At 43.5% G+C, this 13,342-nt stretch overlaps 5 protein-coding genes across 5 annotated transcripts; 4 read left to right on the top strand and 1 right to left on the bottom strand.

The window, feature by feature from the left end:
* Positions 1 to 1,352: 1,352 nt before the first annotated feature.
* PAAG_08555 (hypothetical protein) lies at positions 1,353 to 2,763 on the top strand (the record flags this gene model as incomplete). Its single annotated transcript, XM_002789512.2, has 2 exons — positions 1,353 to 1,454; positions 1,564 to 2,763. 2 exons carry the CDS (start codon positions 1,353 to 1,355, stop codon positions 2,761 to 2,763), a joined length of 1,302 nt encoding a protein of 433 aa, XP_002789558.1.
* An 804-nt stretch (positions 2,764 to 3,567) lies between these two features.
* Positions 3,568 to 3,989, top strand: PAAG_08554 (hypothetical protein; the record flags this gene model as incomplete). The annotated part of the gene is made up of 2 exons (XM_015846548.1): positions 3,568 to 3,699; positions 3,759 to 3,989. The coding sequence occupies 2 exons, from the start codon at positions 3,568 to 3,570 to the stop codon at positions 3,987 to 3,989; spliced, it is 363 nt and encodes a 120-aa protein (XP_015701212.1).
* A 1,975-nt stretch (positions 3,990 to 5,964) lies between these two features.
* PAAG_08553 (hypothetical protein) lies at positions 5,965 to 7,709 on the top strand (the record flags this gene model as incomplete). Its single annotated transcript, XM_002789510.1, has 2 exons — positions 5,965 to 6,726; positions 6,792 to 7,709. 2 exons carry the CDS (start codon positions 5,965 to 5,967, stop codon positions 7,707 to 7,709), a joined length of 1,680 nt encoding a protein of 559 aa, XP_002789556.1.
* A 2,101-nt stretch (positions 7,710 to 9,810) lies between these two features.
* Positions 9,811 to 11,115, bottom strand: PAAG_08552 (hypothetical protein; the record flags this gene model as incomplete). The annotated part of the gene is made up of 1 exon (XM_002789509.2): positions 9,811 to 11,115. One exon carries the CDS (start codon positions 11,113 to 11,115, stop codon positions 9,811 to 9,813), a length of 1,305 nt encoding a protein of 434 aa, XP_002789555.2.
* A 1,222-nt stretch (positions 11,116 to 12,337) lies between these two features.
* Positions 12,338 to 13,140, top strand: PAAG_08551 (ATP synthase subunit g; the record flags this gene model as incomplete). The annotated part of the gene is made up of 3 exons (XM_002789508.1): positions 12,338 to 12,599; positions 12,735 to 12,819; positions 12,888 to 13,140. 3 exons carry the CDS (start codon positions 12,338 to 12,340, stop codon positions 13,138 to 13,140), a joined length of 600 nt encoding a protein of 199 aa, XP_002789554.1.
* Positions 13,141 to 13,342: the final 202 nt, after the last annotated feature.

Below are 13,342 nucleotides of genomic sequence, written 5' to 3'. Positions count from 1 at the left end.
TTCAAATCTTTTATTAAGATTTTATCAATTTATATGCTTTAATTAACTAATTAATTAACTAACTAGTTAGTTAATAATTAATCATATAAATATACAGCTTACAATTTACTAGAAAAGCTCATAAAAATATTATTATTTAATCTATTTTTCTTTTTATTTTCTTTTAATAAATTTTTTTATATTTAATAATATTCAATATAATTTTATATTCTCAGAAATTTAAGTTTAGTTTATTATATAGATAAAGTTTTTATATATATATTCTATAGTATATAAAATAGATGAACTTATAAGTCTCTATTAAAGTCAGCTCACATTGAATTTATGAAGAAAATAAAATTGACAGAGATTTGATTTCATTGATTTGAATAAATTTTTTATATTATTTTATAGTTTTAAAGAAGATATAATAAGAATATAAATTAATAAAAGTAATTATATGTTTTTTATAAAGTTATAGTATATATGCATAATAGAGTTTTTTTGATAGAGAAATGAGCATCTGATTTCTGTATTTAATTTTTATTGTGAATTTGTAAAATTTGACAGCTAGAAAATAGATGGCAGAGCTCAGACTCACTATGACATGAGAAAATGTTGATAAATGCCTGAGTTAATTATGTCATGTACATCTACATATTTAGTAGTTGTAACTAGCTCACTTAGAGTTCTAGAATACAACAAGGTTGATATTGATTCTCTTAGACTCACAGCTTATTTTTAAAACTTAGATCATTAAGTTAAAGAGTTGTTAACATTAGATGTAAAGTATAATATTTTATAACAAATATATAGCTTTTATAAATTGAGAATATTTCTTGATTTTAAGAGTGAAAATTATAAGTTCAATTCTTCTCTCTATTCTATAGAGTATCATTTCTTTTTATTGTGAATGATGTCATATTTTCATGTTGAGGTGAGAGAGGTTAGGAAAATAAAACAATTTGAATTTGTGGCTCGCTCAGTGGATGTTATTACAGTTAGACCAGTTACCTGGCAAAACACCCAATCACCAATAATCTAGGAGTAATTAATTATATTACTGGATGAAGTATAATTCCATTGGGGTCACCTGATCCGTGACAATTACGGCTACTCTAGTCACGTGCATGATAGCTCAGCAAGCTCGTTTAATATAAATAACAACCTCCTCTTCAGGAAAGCATCAGATCAATCAATGAAATGAACCTCAACAAACTAACATCATTGAGACAACCACAACGCCGAGAAAACCAACTATAAGTGGATGCTGTTGGGATATCTGAGCACACTTTGGCTATTCTCCTGTTCTTGATAGTTGAGTTCTCAAATAGAAGAGATTCATCCCGTTACTTGACTGCCGGCGGAAAATCATGAGCGGACTCCGTAGTTTGGTGAAAGATGGGTGGCATCCAAAGGGAAATGATGGTGGTAGGGAGAGTTGGCGGGGTGATTTCCAAGGCATAAACCAAGTTGTACGTCTTGTCTCTTTTGATCCTCTGTTAAACCCCTCATCAAGAACATTCCGCCTGCCCATACAATTAGCTGCCTGTTATCCCTAATTTGTTTCCTAAAATGATATAGGCCGGCTGGGTGGGCAAAGGGAAACATAGCAGTTCCAATGACTCCCGTGTTGAGCATGTATCTCGGCCACTATCCTCTCTCAAGGATCCTGCGTCATTTCCCCCCCCACCTAAACACATAAATCGACTCGGTGTTGAGAGAACTTTGAGCTCGACTTCAACTTCAGACACCGGCCTGTTAAGACCCCCTTTGAGCTCCTCACAGTCTCAATCACCACAGGAACAACACCACGCTGAGGAAGAAGCCATCTCGAAGAGGGCCCCGCCTCCTGTCCCGTACCGGGTAAACACCACAGGAGTATCCACGCATAATGTACTTTCTCCTCCCGTTCACCAAAGTCACACCTCAACAGGGTCAACAGAGGAGTTTAAGTCCAACCCAAGCCTCACACCAAAACCAGCTTTGCCACCTAGATTACCTCCACGAGGCGCACCACATCCACATCCACAACCATCTCAATCTTCATCTCCCCCACCACCTCCAGCGAATGAAACTACAACAAATGGACTTGTACCGACAATAAACCAAAGGTCTATTGATTTCCTGGGCGAGGCGGGCGTTTCCGTCCCAAGTCTCGGTATCAATGGAGGGAACTCTGACCGGCAGGAACCGGCTCCCAAATCAACAGGAGGAGCATCACCATACTCCCCGCAGAACGAACTTCAGGCGCGATTTGCCAAAATGAGCGCATCGTCTCCAACTCTATGCTCTTCTGGTGTATCGAAGCCTGCAGAAGGCACCACTATGGAGCAAAAGCAACATGCTGTGCGAACTGCACATTCGTTTAGCCGGGACCCCACTTCTGTATCATCAAACGATGCGCGAAGTGCAGTTTCGACGGCATGGAATTTCCGCGAGCGTCACAGTGAACAGATTGACTCTGGAAAGAAGAAACTGCTCCAGATAGATCAAAAGTATGGCATTTCAAAGCGAATCAACAGTTTTATTGAAGATCAGAAGTCCCCAGCATGCCCGGATCCCCAACCTCCACCCCATGCTAATGCGGCTTATAGCCCCCAGCCGTCAGGCGCCTATGCATATAACAGACCAGATCTGGAAGCATTGAATAGCCGCAAACCTCCTCCTCCACCCACTCCCTCAAAGAAGCCGGGTATGCAAATTCATCCTGTTGATGGACATCCTCGAGCTGCTCCACCACCACCGCCACCACCATTACCCCTCGGGACCAAGCCGCGTTAAATCTGCATGCGGGTGGGGATCAAAGCTCGTGGTTGAATCATACAATGGCGTTTCTCCAAGGGGATTTGATCGGTGGTCGTTTTGCTTTTCTTTTGGATCTCCATGGTGTTTTAAGGGTATCATTTATCTTCACAAATGAGCCTATGTGTATGGTGTGTCAACGGGTGTAAAAGGGGAATCATTAGTCTTATTTTACTTTTTACATGCTCCCCCAATTCCGGCATCTTATCATTACTAGTATTATTATTGACCTGGGTGGTTTGGCTTTGTTATTTTTACCGCCTCTGTTTTGCGTTTGTATTCTTTATGACCACTATGCATAATATTATGATTTCTGTCCCTTAGTATTGATGGCTGTCAAAGAACTAATAATGGCGATTAATTGCATAATGGTGTTTACCTCTTTTCATTGCTTCGTTTTACCCATGAGGTGTCAATTGATCCGTGTAGGGGAGAATCGGGCATGCAAAAGGGAAATATTCAATATTCTTCACCAACGTCGATTGATTGGATTGAATTGTTTTTATATTTTTTATATTTTATTCTTTTACCTTTGTATAGGTGGCACATTGCTACCATCTTGCCTGCTCCCTAGTAATATTGGTTTTGAATTGAATATCAGATCAGCTTCGGGTTATAAATAGCTCTCCTGTCAGTTATTTGTAGCAGTTCTTCACTTCCCTCCCTAACTTCACTTAAATGCTAATTCCTCATTTTGGGTTGGAAGTTGCTCACGTCAAAACTGCAGACAAGCCTTCATGTTCACAATCCCCTAACTCTTCAACCATCCTTCAACCATCAATAATGACCAGCGACGAACCGCAACGAACCAGGCACTGCAGCCTATCACCAACTCCCCACTTCCCTTCCCGTACCACCCCTATCAAACCCGCAAAGCGCACCGTTTTACGCAGCCCTCTTCCTCGAGACGAAGTGGTTTGCTACCCAGCAGCCTACATTCCCCCGCCCAGCACTCCCCTCGCTACCAACACCAGTCCATTGCTCTCCCTCCCAGTGGGAATAAATACATAAACTCCCTTTCACCACCACCACCACCACCACCACCGGGAGTGTGTACTCGAGTGGCTGGGTGCGGGATGCTGGCTGAGGGGATTTTGGAGATGTTTGGGGTAGCGGTGGGGAATGCATTATTAGAGATTGATGTTGGCCATTTTCGGACGGTTAGGGATATGCTGGATGGGTGGGGAGGCGAGAGGAGAGGGTGAGGGTTGGGAGGAACACCGCTGTTGTTGCAGGGTTTGGGCGGAAGCGCGAGATGGAGGAAGAGGAGGAGGAAATTGAAGTGCTTGAGCAGAATGAGAATGTTAAAGGAGTGCTGATGATGTGGATTTGTTTGGAGAGTGTTCGAGCTGGTGATACGAATTCCCTTTTCTTGCTGCTGGTTCCTGACTATCACAAAGCTGTCTGTTTCGGGCCTCTCTTTTCTTTTCTGTCATTTCTGTTCCTGTAATATCTAAAAGACATCTCCGGTGCAAAGCGGAGGAGACATATCTAATACTTATTGCAGTTCCTATTTCCTCTATGGTTTCTGGTGTTTAATTGCTTTATGCAGACATTTTACAAAGCGTACGGCTCCCCTACCGAGCCATGTATGTCCATGATAGAGTGGTCGGGTGGCTTCTCCATATAGTACCTATCTAGAGATACACATGAAAATGTTGTAGTTGCGGTCCAATAAAGAAGCATGTAAAGTAATTAGTTCGCGTTAGTTAATTAGCGATAATCCTCCCCCGCCGTTCTTTTTGGCGTCGTTTTCTTTATCAATCTTATCTCTGTTGCCCCTCAGGGATTCAAAAATGTGGCAACACGGGAGCCCTGGAGGCGCCGAGGAACGACCAGGCAGCCGCGAAAAGGCTAGACTTAAAAAAAAAAAAAAATGTGGGGTTCTCGGTCCCCAACAATCTCAAAAGATCTAAACCAAGCAACCTCGGGGATGTGGCGAGCGTCTTTTGACTCGTCCGCCTCCAACACAACGGACAGATACAACCAGGGGAGAGCTCTTCGGCTGTTTCCCCAACTTTCGCCCCGGTACATTATTACATAAACAGAACCTCGGTCAGGTGACCTACAATGGTCGGGTGATTGTTCGGCGAAAGTAAGGACCCACGGCGCTAGTCCCGAACAGGCAACGTGCGCATTCAACAAACATCAAAAATTTCCTGCTTCGTCAAAAAGTCAAAAGAGCCGCGACGAGCGAGAGCGAGAACCGCACGACACCAAACAGCTTCAAAATATAGGGAGATATATTTGATATCAACAACCAAATGGGCGATGATACCCAAGTGCTCTAGATCTAACTAACCCTCCACTGCTGCTGCAGGACGGAGAAGGAAGTAGTTTTATTCTGATGTTTTTAACTGTACTATCCACCATTGACGGATGGTTCATCTCCTTCGCTGGCCCTGGTCTTGCATTGCCTGGACAGCTTCATATATTTTATGCTTGCGACGAACTTGTATTATTCTCCGCATCAACGGCTCTGGTGGTTGATCTCTCTGTGGTTCGGGATCACACCTCAGGTTGCCAATTGGACCCAGGCTTTGCGTTTCCCAACAATCCGCTGTCCTGCGCTAACTGTCATAGTGTTTTTTTACTGCTTGGGCTGAATGCTCTGCTCTGGTGTGGATCTCCCAGACTCATAGTTTTTGATTTCCAGATTGTAGTTTCTTTTCTTTATCTTGTCTTGTTGTTTTTTCATTTTATTTCTTTTTTCAATTCAATTCAATTCATTTCATTTCTTTTCTTCAGTTAATATACCCAAGAAGATTGTCTCCTTTGAGACCACTGCTGTCCTTCTACTTCCTCTTCCTTTTCCTCCCCTTTTCCTTTTGACAATCAGAGTTTCAACTCTAACCCTATTATTCTTGCCTCTCAGTCCCGGATGATATAATTATAACATCACCGGTAAATTCCATTTGATCTCCCAAAGCTTTTTCCTTTTTTTCTTCTCCTTTTTTTTTTTTTTTTTTTTTTTTTTTTTTTTTTTTTTTAAATTATACATATATTATTCCAGCCTCTTCGTCTTCCTGGTGAATCCTTCAACAGTAAAATAAATAGCCCTCCATAAGGGCTATTATCCGGTGGGCATACTGGGTATAACCTCCAAACCACCTACTGATTCATGTCAATTGTGTTGGCTACAGGAATACCACTACCACCAACCCCCACCACAACCCCACCATGAGTTCCTCTGTCTATCTAAGCCTTCCTCCCTCTTCGTTTTTCAAGTTCCCGCCTTCGCCCCTCCCGGAAACCATCCCGCCGCCCACTGTTGCCAAACCAACATGGTATCAGCCCTTCAATATTCCTGCGGATCTCTACCGGAAAGCCTTGGCACCCCAGGTGCCTCTCACCATCGCCGCCCTCTATGCCACCTCTGTTGTCCTGATGAACCGTGTCAATAAGAAGAGAGGTTACAAACCCTGGGCCTTAGGTAAAACGACTGCCTTCAAGGCCTTTGTCATCCTCCACAATGTCTTCTTGGCCGTCTACTCTGCCTGGACTTTCGCGGGTATGATCCGCGCTTTCTACCACACCTGGCCCGAGCGTGGCGAAAAGTATAACGTCGTCAGAGTTGCCGATGCCCTTTGCAAGATCAACGGCCCCCGTGGTTTGGGAAATGCTGCTTTCTATGATCCTGCCCAAAAGAAATGGACCATGATCAGCCCGGAATACAGGTTGGGACCTGGTGGCGTACCTGACTCGACTGATGTTGGACGTCTCTGGAATGAAGGGTTGGCCTTCTTGGGCTGGCTTTTTTATCTCTCCAAGTTCTACGAAGTTTTCGATACCGCAATCATCCTGGCCAAGGGAAAGAGGAGTTCCACTCTCCAGACATACCACCACGCTGGTGCCATGATGTGTATGTGGGCTGGAATTAGGTATATGGCGACTCCCATTTGGATCTTTCCTCTATTTAACTCCGCCATTCACGCTATGATGGTATGTTTTTTACCCTTTTCTGCTGTTTGCGAAAGAGGTGTGTACCTTAACCTAATTCTATACAGTATCTCTACTACACCTTGACTGCACTATCCATTCGCGTGCCTGTTACCATTAAGCGCAGCTTGACCTCCCTGCAGATCACACAATTTGTTTTTGGCTCCACCTTGGCTGCTTGCTATATTCTCATTTCCTACACTTTCCCGATTGGTGTTCCCCGTTCGGTTGCCATGACTTCTTTGGCCTCTGCTATTTCTGATGCCGTTACCGCCGTTGCTGTTGCGCCAAATGACACCGTTGGAGGTATGAGTCCCTGGCTCAAGAAGCTGGCTCTCCGTGCAGCTGGAGCTGAGGGAGTTGCTGAGCACGTGCTTAATTCTAACGGAGAATTATTTGGCGTAGACGGACGCCAAGCAGCGCAGGCTCTTCTTGCGAAACAGGAAACCCGATATGTCTTAGAACCCCGTACTTTCACCTGCCTGGATACCTCTGGCCAAACCTTTGCGCTCTCTCTTAACATCCTCTACCTCTTGCCCCTGACTTTCCTCTTTGTCCGTTTCTTTGTCCGATCCTATCTCCGCCGTACTTCCCAAGGCGCCAAACACCCAACCCATGCTCACGCAGCCGAGAAAGCTGGCATGGATGCACTAAAAGGTGTCACCCGGGAAATTCGGAATGCTGTTATCGAAATGCATGGTGATGACGGAAGTGTCCTTGAAACAGATTCTGGAATAGGCACTCCCCACCCGGAAGCTTATGAGGCGAATGTCGATGACATTATGACATACAAGCAGCTGAAAGCTGAGAGAAAAGAAGCCGCCATTGATAAGCATCCATCTCCGCCCCAGCTGGCACACCCCTCCTCAGCAGAATCAACACCTCAACCGGTCCGTATGAACCGAGTAGCTGGCAGTACACAAGGCTGGCAGCGCTCGCACTCCAAGGCTAAGGGCTACGAAGAAGCTGACTTGATAGGGTTTTGACCAATAGATCGATACACGTTAATTGAGTAACTACAACCTTCAAGTATGATTACTCTGAACTTGTGTACCCGTCAGGCAAGGACAGGGATAATCCACCCGTGAAAACGGATACGAGGCGGAGAGGAAAATACAGAGAAAGATACGGTCGAAAACTTTTAATTAGTGGCGAGTACAGATGTGGATGGATCCTTATGTGCGAGCTTCAACGTCCTCGTCCCACATTTTCCTTGGTTTATATGGAGATATCTCTTGCAACGTTCCCAATGCGAAACGTCAGAACGATGAGCGGTTTTCTTTCCTTATCTTTCTCTTTACCTTTCTCTGTTTCATGCTTTCTTTTTATTAATTTTTTTCCTTTTATTTTGTTTATTTTTTTCTTTTTCATTTTCATTGATGTCGAGTACATACTTTTTGGATGCATAGGTTGGATACGTCTGGCCCCGGTGTCTTACGGAATTCCTTTTGTTATCTTTTAGTGGTTCCTTGTTTTTCCATAGTATCATTGCTTCTTCTGGTTCGAGTTTGGCGACACATTTTCACACATCATCTCGATATCGAATTCCCTTATAGTTAAAAGCTTTGTCCGTTGATATTTTGTGGATTTAGTGCTGGGACTAGGAAGGTAGGAAACCGATTACAATTTCTGGTGCTGATTTTGGCAGGGTGAAGTTGAGAAAGAAACGAGGAGATTTTTTGTGAGGGCTGATTTCGCGAGTCTTTGATTCTTCTTGATTTTGGTTAAAGATTTTCATATGGGAGTTTTGGCTTGGATATGAGGAACAAAAACAACAAACGGAAAATGGAGTCTTCTGGGTGATGCTCTAAGTGTACCATTATTTTTATCAATGGAGATACATTTCCTGACTATTTCCTTCTCTCCCAATTTGGCTCATACTGAATGTTTCCTTATTCCTTTGGATATACGGGTCTTTAAGATGGCAAGAAGAAAAGGGAAGAGGAAAAGGGGAAGGAATGAAGAAAGCAAATGAGTAAATAAACATGGACATGGTTTATGAAAACAACTAATTTCGTTCGCTATATCTGCCTTTGTTAATATCCAGTCTCAAAGTAGTGAAGTTGAACATACCGGATCCCCTCGCCAATTTCTCAAGAAGCAACCTTCAAACTTGTTGGTGTGAGTCCTTATTATGAGTGGGGAACAGACACCCAATGGTCAGACTGCTGCAACCCCTGCAGCACGGAGAATCTGGGCGTGGTTGCATGTAAGCTCATCGCCTACGAACTTAGGTGTCTGCCCGAGCTTCTCTGGATTGCTCTGATGCGCAACATTGCCTACTTAGTCGTTACTGGTCAATTTGGAGCATGTTGGTCCTATTCATACTAACCAGTTGTATATAGTTACCCGAACCTATGTATCTCGGGATCATCGAATTGACTGGAGGGGATGGCTCCCGGAATATGAAAAATATTTCATGCTCATGGCGTGTGCCCTGCATATGGCACCTTTACAGAGATAGTCACTATCACAAATCAATCCATCCACCCACCTATATACAAATTGAAGTCGACAGTTTATGCAAAAAGACAAATATGTCTGAATCGACAAGATATTCGAGGAGTACGCAAATCCTTTTACCACACCGTTACCCGCGGCCAGTTTCAGAGCTGTTGATTGGACTGGTAATATCCCTTCCTCTTCTACCAGATGTCCATGATCCATCGCTTACTAGACACTTCATCATGTACAGGACACATCGTTTAATCCTCCAGCTATGGTATTATCTGGTCAGATAATTTGGAGAGCCGGTGTCAGAAGACTCCACCTTTTGGACCACCTTGATGTTAACAGTTTTTACCGCTGTAGCTGCCATGATTGGCGTGGAACACGGCTTAATTACTCTGGACGACGATGTCGATGGTCTGTGCCTGAGATGGCTGAGCCAGAGATTCTGGTTGGGCGTGAGGAGAACGTTACGTTATGGAGCTGGTCATTTGCTAACTCCCATCCAACAGACATGCATATACAAAAGATATTGGGGCCATGATTTTGGATTGTACCAATTTATAGTCATTAGTTCGTAGCATTTAAATATGGATATCGATAATAAAATCAACCAAAAAAAAAAAAAATATCTCGTTGCTATTTGTCCTGCCAGAAAACAGGATGGACAGGATCGACTAACATGCAAAGCCAGTGACTGTATTTCCCACCCAACATGGGGATACAGTAAAGGCGTTTAGCTCTTCCCACATCCCCCCATTTAATTTCAAGGGAAAAGCGCTGGGATTGTCCCATTAACTTATTGATTTGACTTATCACAGCTTCCGGAGTATGCGTTAAGTGTCCAGTCACGTATTCTCTGTCAACATAGACCTTGGGCGAAACGTGAGAAATTTCGTAAAAACCCGTCTCCTTTGCAGATTTCGAGAGGGTAAAATAGTCCTTGTAGAGGGCTAGAATACTGCTGGCCATGCGGTTTATGACATGTTGCATAATTTCTGACCCCGATTTTGTCTTCGAACCTACGCCTTGGGTATCGGCTGAATATATCTGTAGCAAAAGTTGCTCGATTTCTAGATCGCTGAGCGTGAGAGCGTCAAGAAAGTTAGTTATGTCAATGAGTGGCACGAGAACAAGTCCCTCACGACCTCCAACGGTTGGAAGGTCCCCAAACAGCATGAGAAGCGACCTCTCATTCCCATCCTCAGTGATCTCCATGATGATATCAGTCATTTGACCATGGGCCCGCTTCTTGTGTAAGAAAAGTTCTTCTTTCTCGAAATCTTCAGAAGACCATAGGTTTTCAGACGCATACAGCACACGGTCACCCTGGCAAGTCGGACTGATGATGAAAAACGCATTGAAATTGTCAAGGATTTTGACGGCAGCGTCGCCGTTGAGAAGCCCTGACAACAGTTTTCCTGGAATTTCAGGAACTGGAGCACTGCTCGTATTGCATGATTGATCTGTGCCAATGTTTTCGGGGGTTGATGTTTGGATTTGGTATACTAGGGGTATCGGATTTCTGGCACTACTTTTCCTAAGCAACATGGTTTCATACCGCCTATCGTGATTGACGACATGTGCAATGAATAAGGTTAAAGGGCAAGGCAGCGTATATGGTACAGCAAATAATGCTGGGTTGAAAGTTTCGTTTGCCACCCTTCCCCCATCGCGAGCATGACTTCTGGGAGGTAGGTCGGAGGGATACGTATCCGTTTCTAGTTCGCATTTGCCAAGTCTGTAAAACTGTTGTTGTTGTTGTTGTAAACGGTGTGAATTTGCAGGAATTTGTTTCCTGCCTCCTGCAATAATGCTGGTATGCTCACAATCGGAACCTTTGCTTTTCTGAGAAAAATGGCGTAGAAGTCTTTGCAGGGCAGGCTTTCCCCACAACCGCTTTTGCCGGTTGGGATATGGCTTGTCAAACTTTATTTCAGACATCTTCAACTTGAACCACCAAGTAACATTTGTCCAGTCCATCGATTCTAGTTATAAGAATATTGGTGGTAAAGGACATAGAAAGTTATCCAAAGAGAAATAGACAGCTGTGGATGCATCATTGTCACAATCCACAGCTTGTAAGCATTGTAGGTGAATGTATCTGAAAGAATCTTCCAGAAGGCAAAGTGAACATATTGAGATTTAAAGAACTCCTTGACAACAGATGACAAACTTTCATAGATGCACACAATACATTTTTACGAAAGGGTACCACATCCCTTCAAATTGGTGGAGAGAAGGGCACCGGGCTATGTAGAATCGGATTCAATTGAAAGTCACAGAAGGTTTCAAAGTAGAACAAAAGTATCCATTTTTGCCAAAGGGAAATCTTTCGAACGCTGCTACTTGCTGGATAGAGCTATATCGTTCATCTTAGATGCTGTTGCGTCAAGTTGTCTATCTGTACGTGATGTGACACAGTCTCTGCAAAAGTCAAGATCAGCATAGGCACCAAAGAAGACGACATCCGATTGATAGGAGGATTTCCTCTGGTAAAATAACTGGAATCAGGGATTCCGATACATTATAGAAAAATGAGTTGCTCTCGTGATTGGCAAAGTGTAACGACAGCGGCAGACAGAGCTACACCCGTTTGCCATCTAAATCCTGGAATAAAGCATTATCTATGCGTTAACCAATCTTAAAGCTTAGTGGAATTGCGATTGATGGACTAAAAAGGCAAAAAGAAGAAGACAAAAACATTCAATCAATGAACTCCTGCATACGCGTGTGGTCTTTAGAGAGTGCTCAAAAAGTGCTCTAAGCTTTGTTTTGACAGAATAACCCATCACTAGCTGGTTGATAGGTATTAAAAGTAGATAGAGAAGTACAGGACTTAGCAGACATCTGGAGCCAAGGTAGCCCTAATATAATGAAACATATGAGATGTAGAAGTAACTCAAGCTGCAGACAGGCAGAAAACTTTCCCAGCGTCAAAAGTTGATAATTGAACAGTCACGCCACGTGATATGCTGACAAATCTTCTCTCCTCCCTGAACCTTCCGACGACAAAAATGTGCAAACAAAAATCTTCGACAGCGTCAACCGACAACCCGCCCCATTGCCCTCTTCGCCGCTGCCATTGAGAGCCATCCGTTCTCCTGGGCCTCTCCCTCTTCCCTTTCTTGATCTCCTCTGCCGCTCGTTCCATCCCTCCTCCCGGATGTCTGTCTCAATCTCCCGCGCCGTTCTGCGGCAGTCGCGATATTTGATCCGAAGACCGGCTTTCAGATTTGCGTCAACAACCACTGAGGCTGCAACCAAGACCAAGGACACTGCTACCTCTGCTGCGACAAAGGCTTCCCAGGGAATTTCCAAAGCTGCTGCTACTGCAGGTCCTGCGATTGCAAATGCCCTCTCAGGAGTCAGTAGAGCCTTAAGGAAAGTGGGTGGACGAACCGGCAAATTTATCGCTATCGTTGATTGTAAGGGCACAATCTAATGTCATTAGCATGGCTGAGGATCCCGAAGGAGATTGTTCTTTGTTCAGTTGTTCAAAATTGGGTTATGAGAAGCCATTTGTCGGATGAATAGTTACTGATTCAAACCAAACTTCACAGCATTAATACCTCCCACAATTTACTACTCCAGAGTTGGTTTGGAGCTGTCGAAAATAGTATTCAGAGGGCAGAAGATGTCCCTGCCGTAAGTTTCACAGGTCTCTTTCATATGAGCTTTTAAATTATGCCCATGAACTAATTTCTTTCGATTAGAAGCCTAGCGACTTTCCAGGGATATTATCAACCTCTGCTCAGAAACCTCCGCGAGCCATCGATCTTGATCTCCCAACTATCCAAATCTTTCAATGCAGAAGACATCCTTCCCCTTCTTCGGAACATTGATAGAAAGCAATTGGCCGTTGCTGGTGTCACAGCTGCTGAGGTGATTGGATTTTTTTCTGTTGGTGAGATTATTGGGCGCTTTAAACTTGTCGGATACAGAGGCGACACTGGACATGCGCATTAGATAAAACTAATATTTTTTTTTTTTTTTTTTTTTTTTGTAAAAATTTCTGTCACATATCTTTCCTTCACTGCTTCCCATCTTTTCATTATCGTATTCTCTTCAGGCTGTATAGATGATGGACTTAATAAGCCGGTCTCTTCACTGGTTGTTTAGGTTCCGTCGTGCGACTTATATTGTCGGAGTATATTCTTCAAAACTAGAT

Source organism: Paracoccidioides lutzii, assembly GCF_000150705.2.
Source record: "Paracoccidioides lutzii Pb01 unplaced genomic scaffold supercont2.37, whole genome shotgun sequence".
Lineage (NCBI taxonomy): Eukaryota > Fungi > Ascomycota > Eurotiomycetes > Onygenales > Ajellomycetaceae > Paracoccidioides > Paracoccidioides lutzii.
This window is presented reverse-complemented; position numbering and strand designations above follow the sequence as displayed.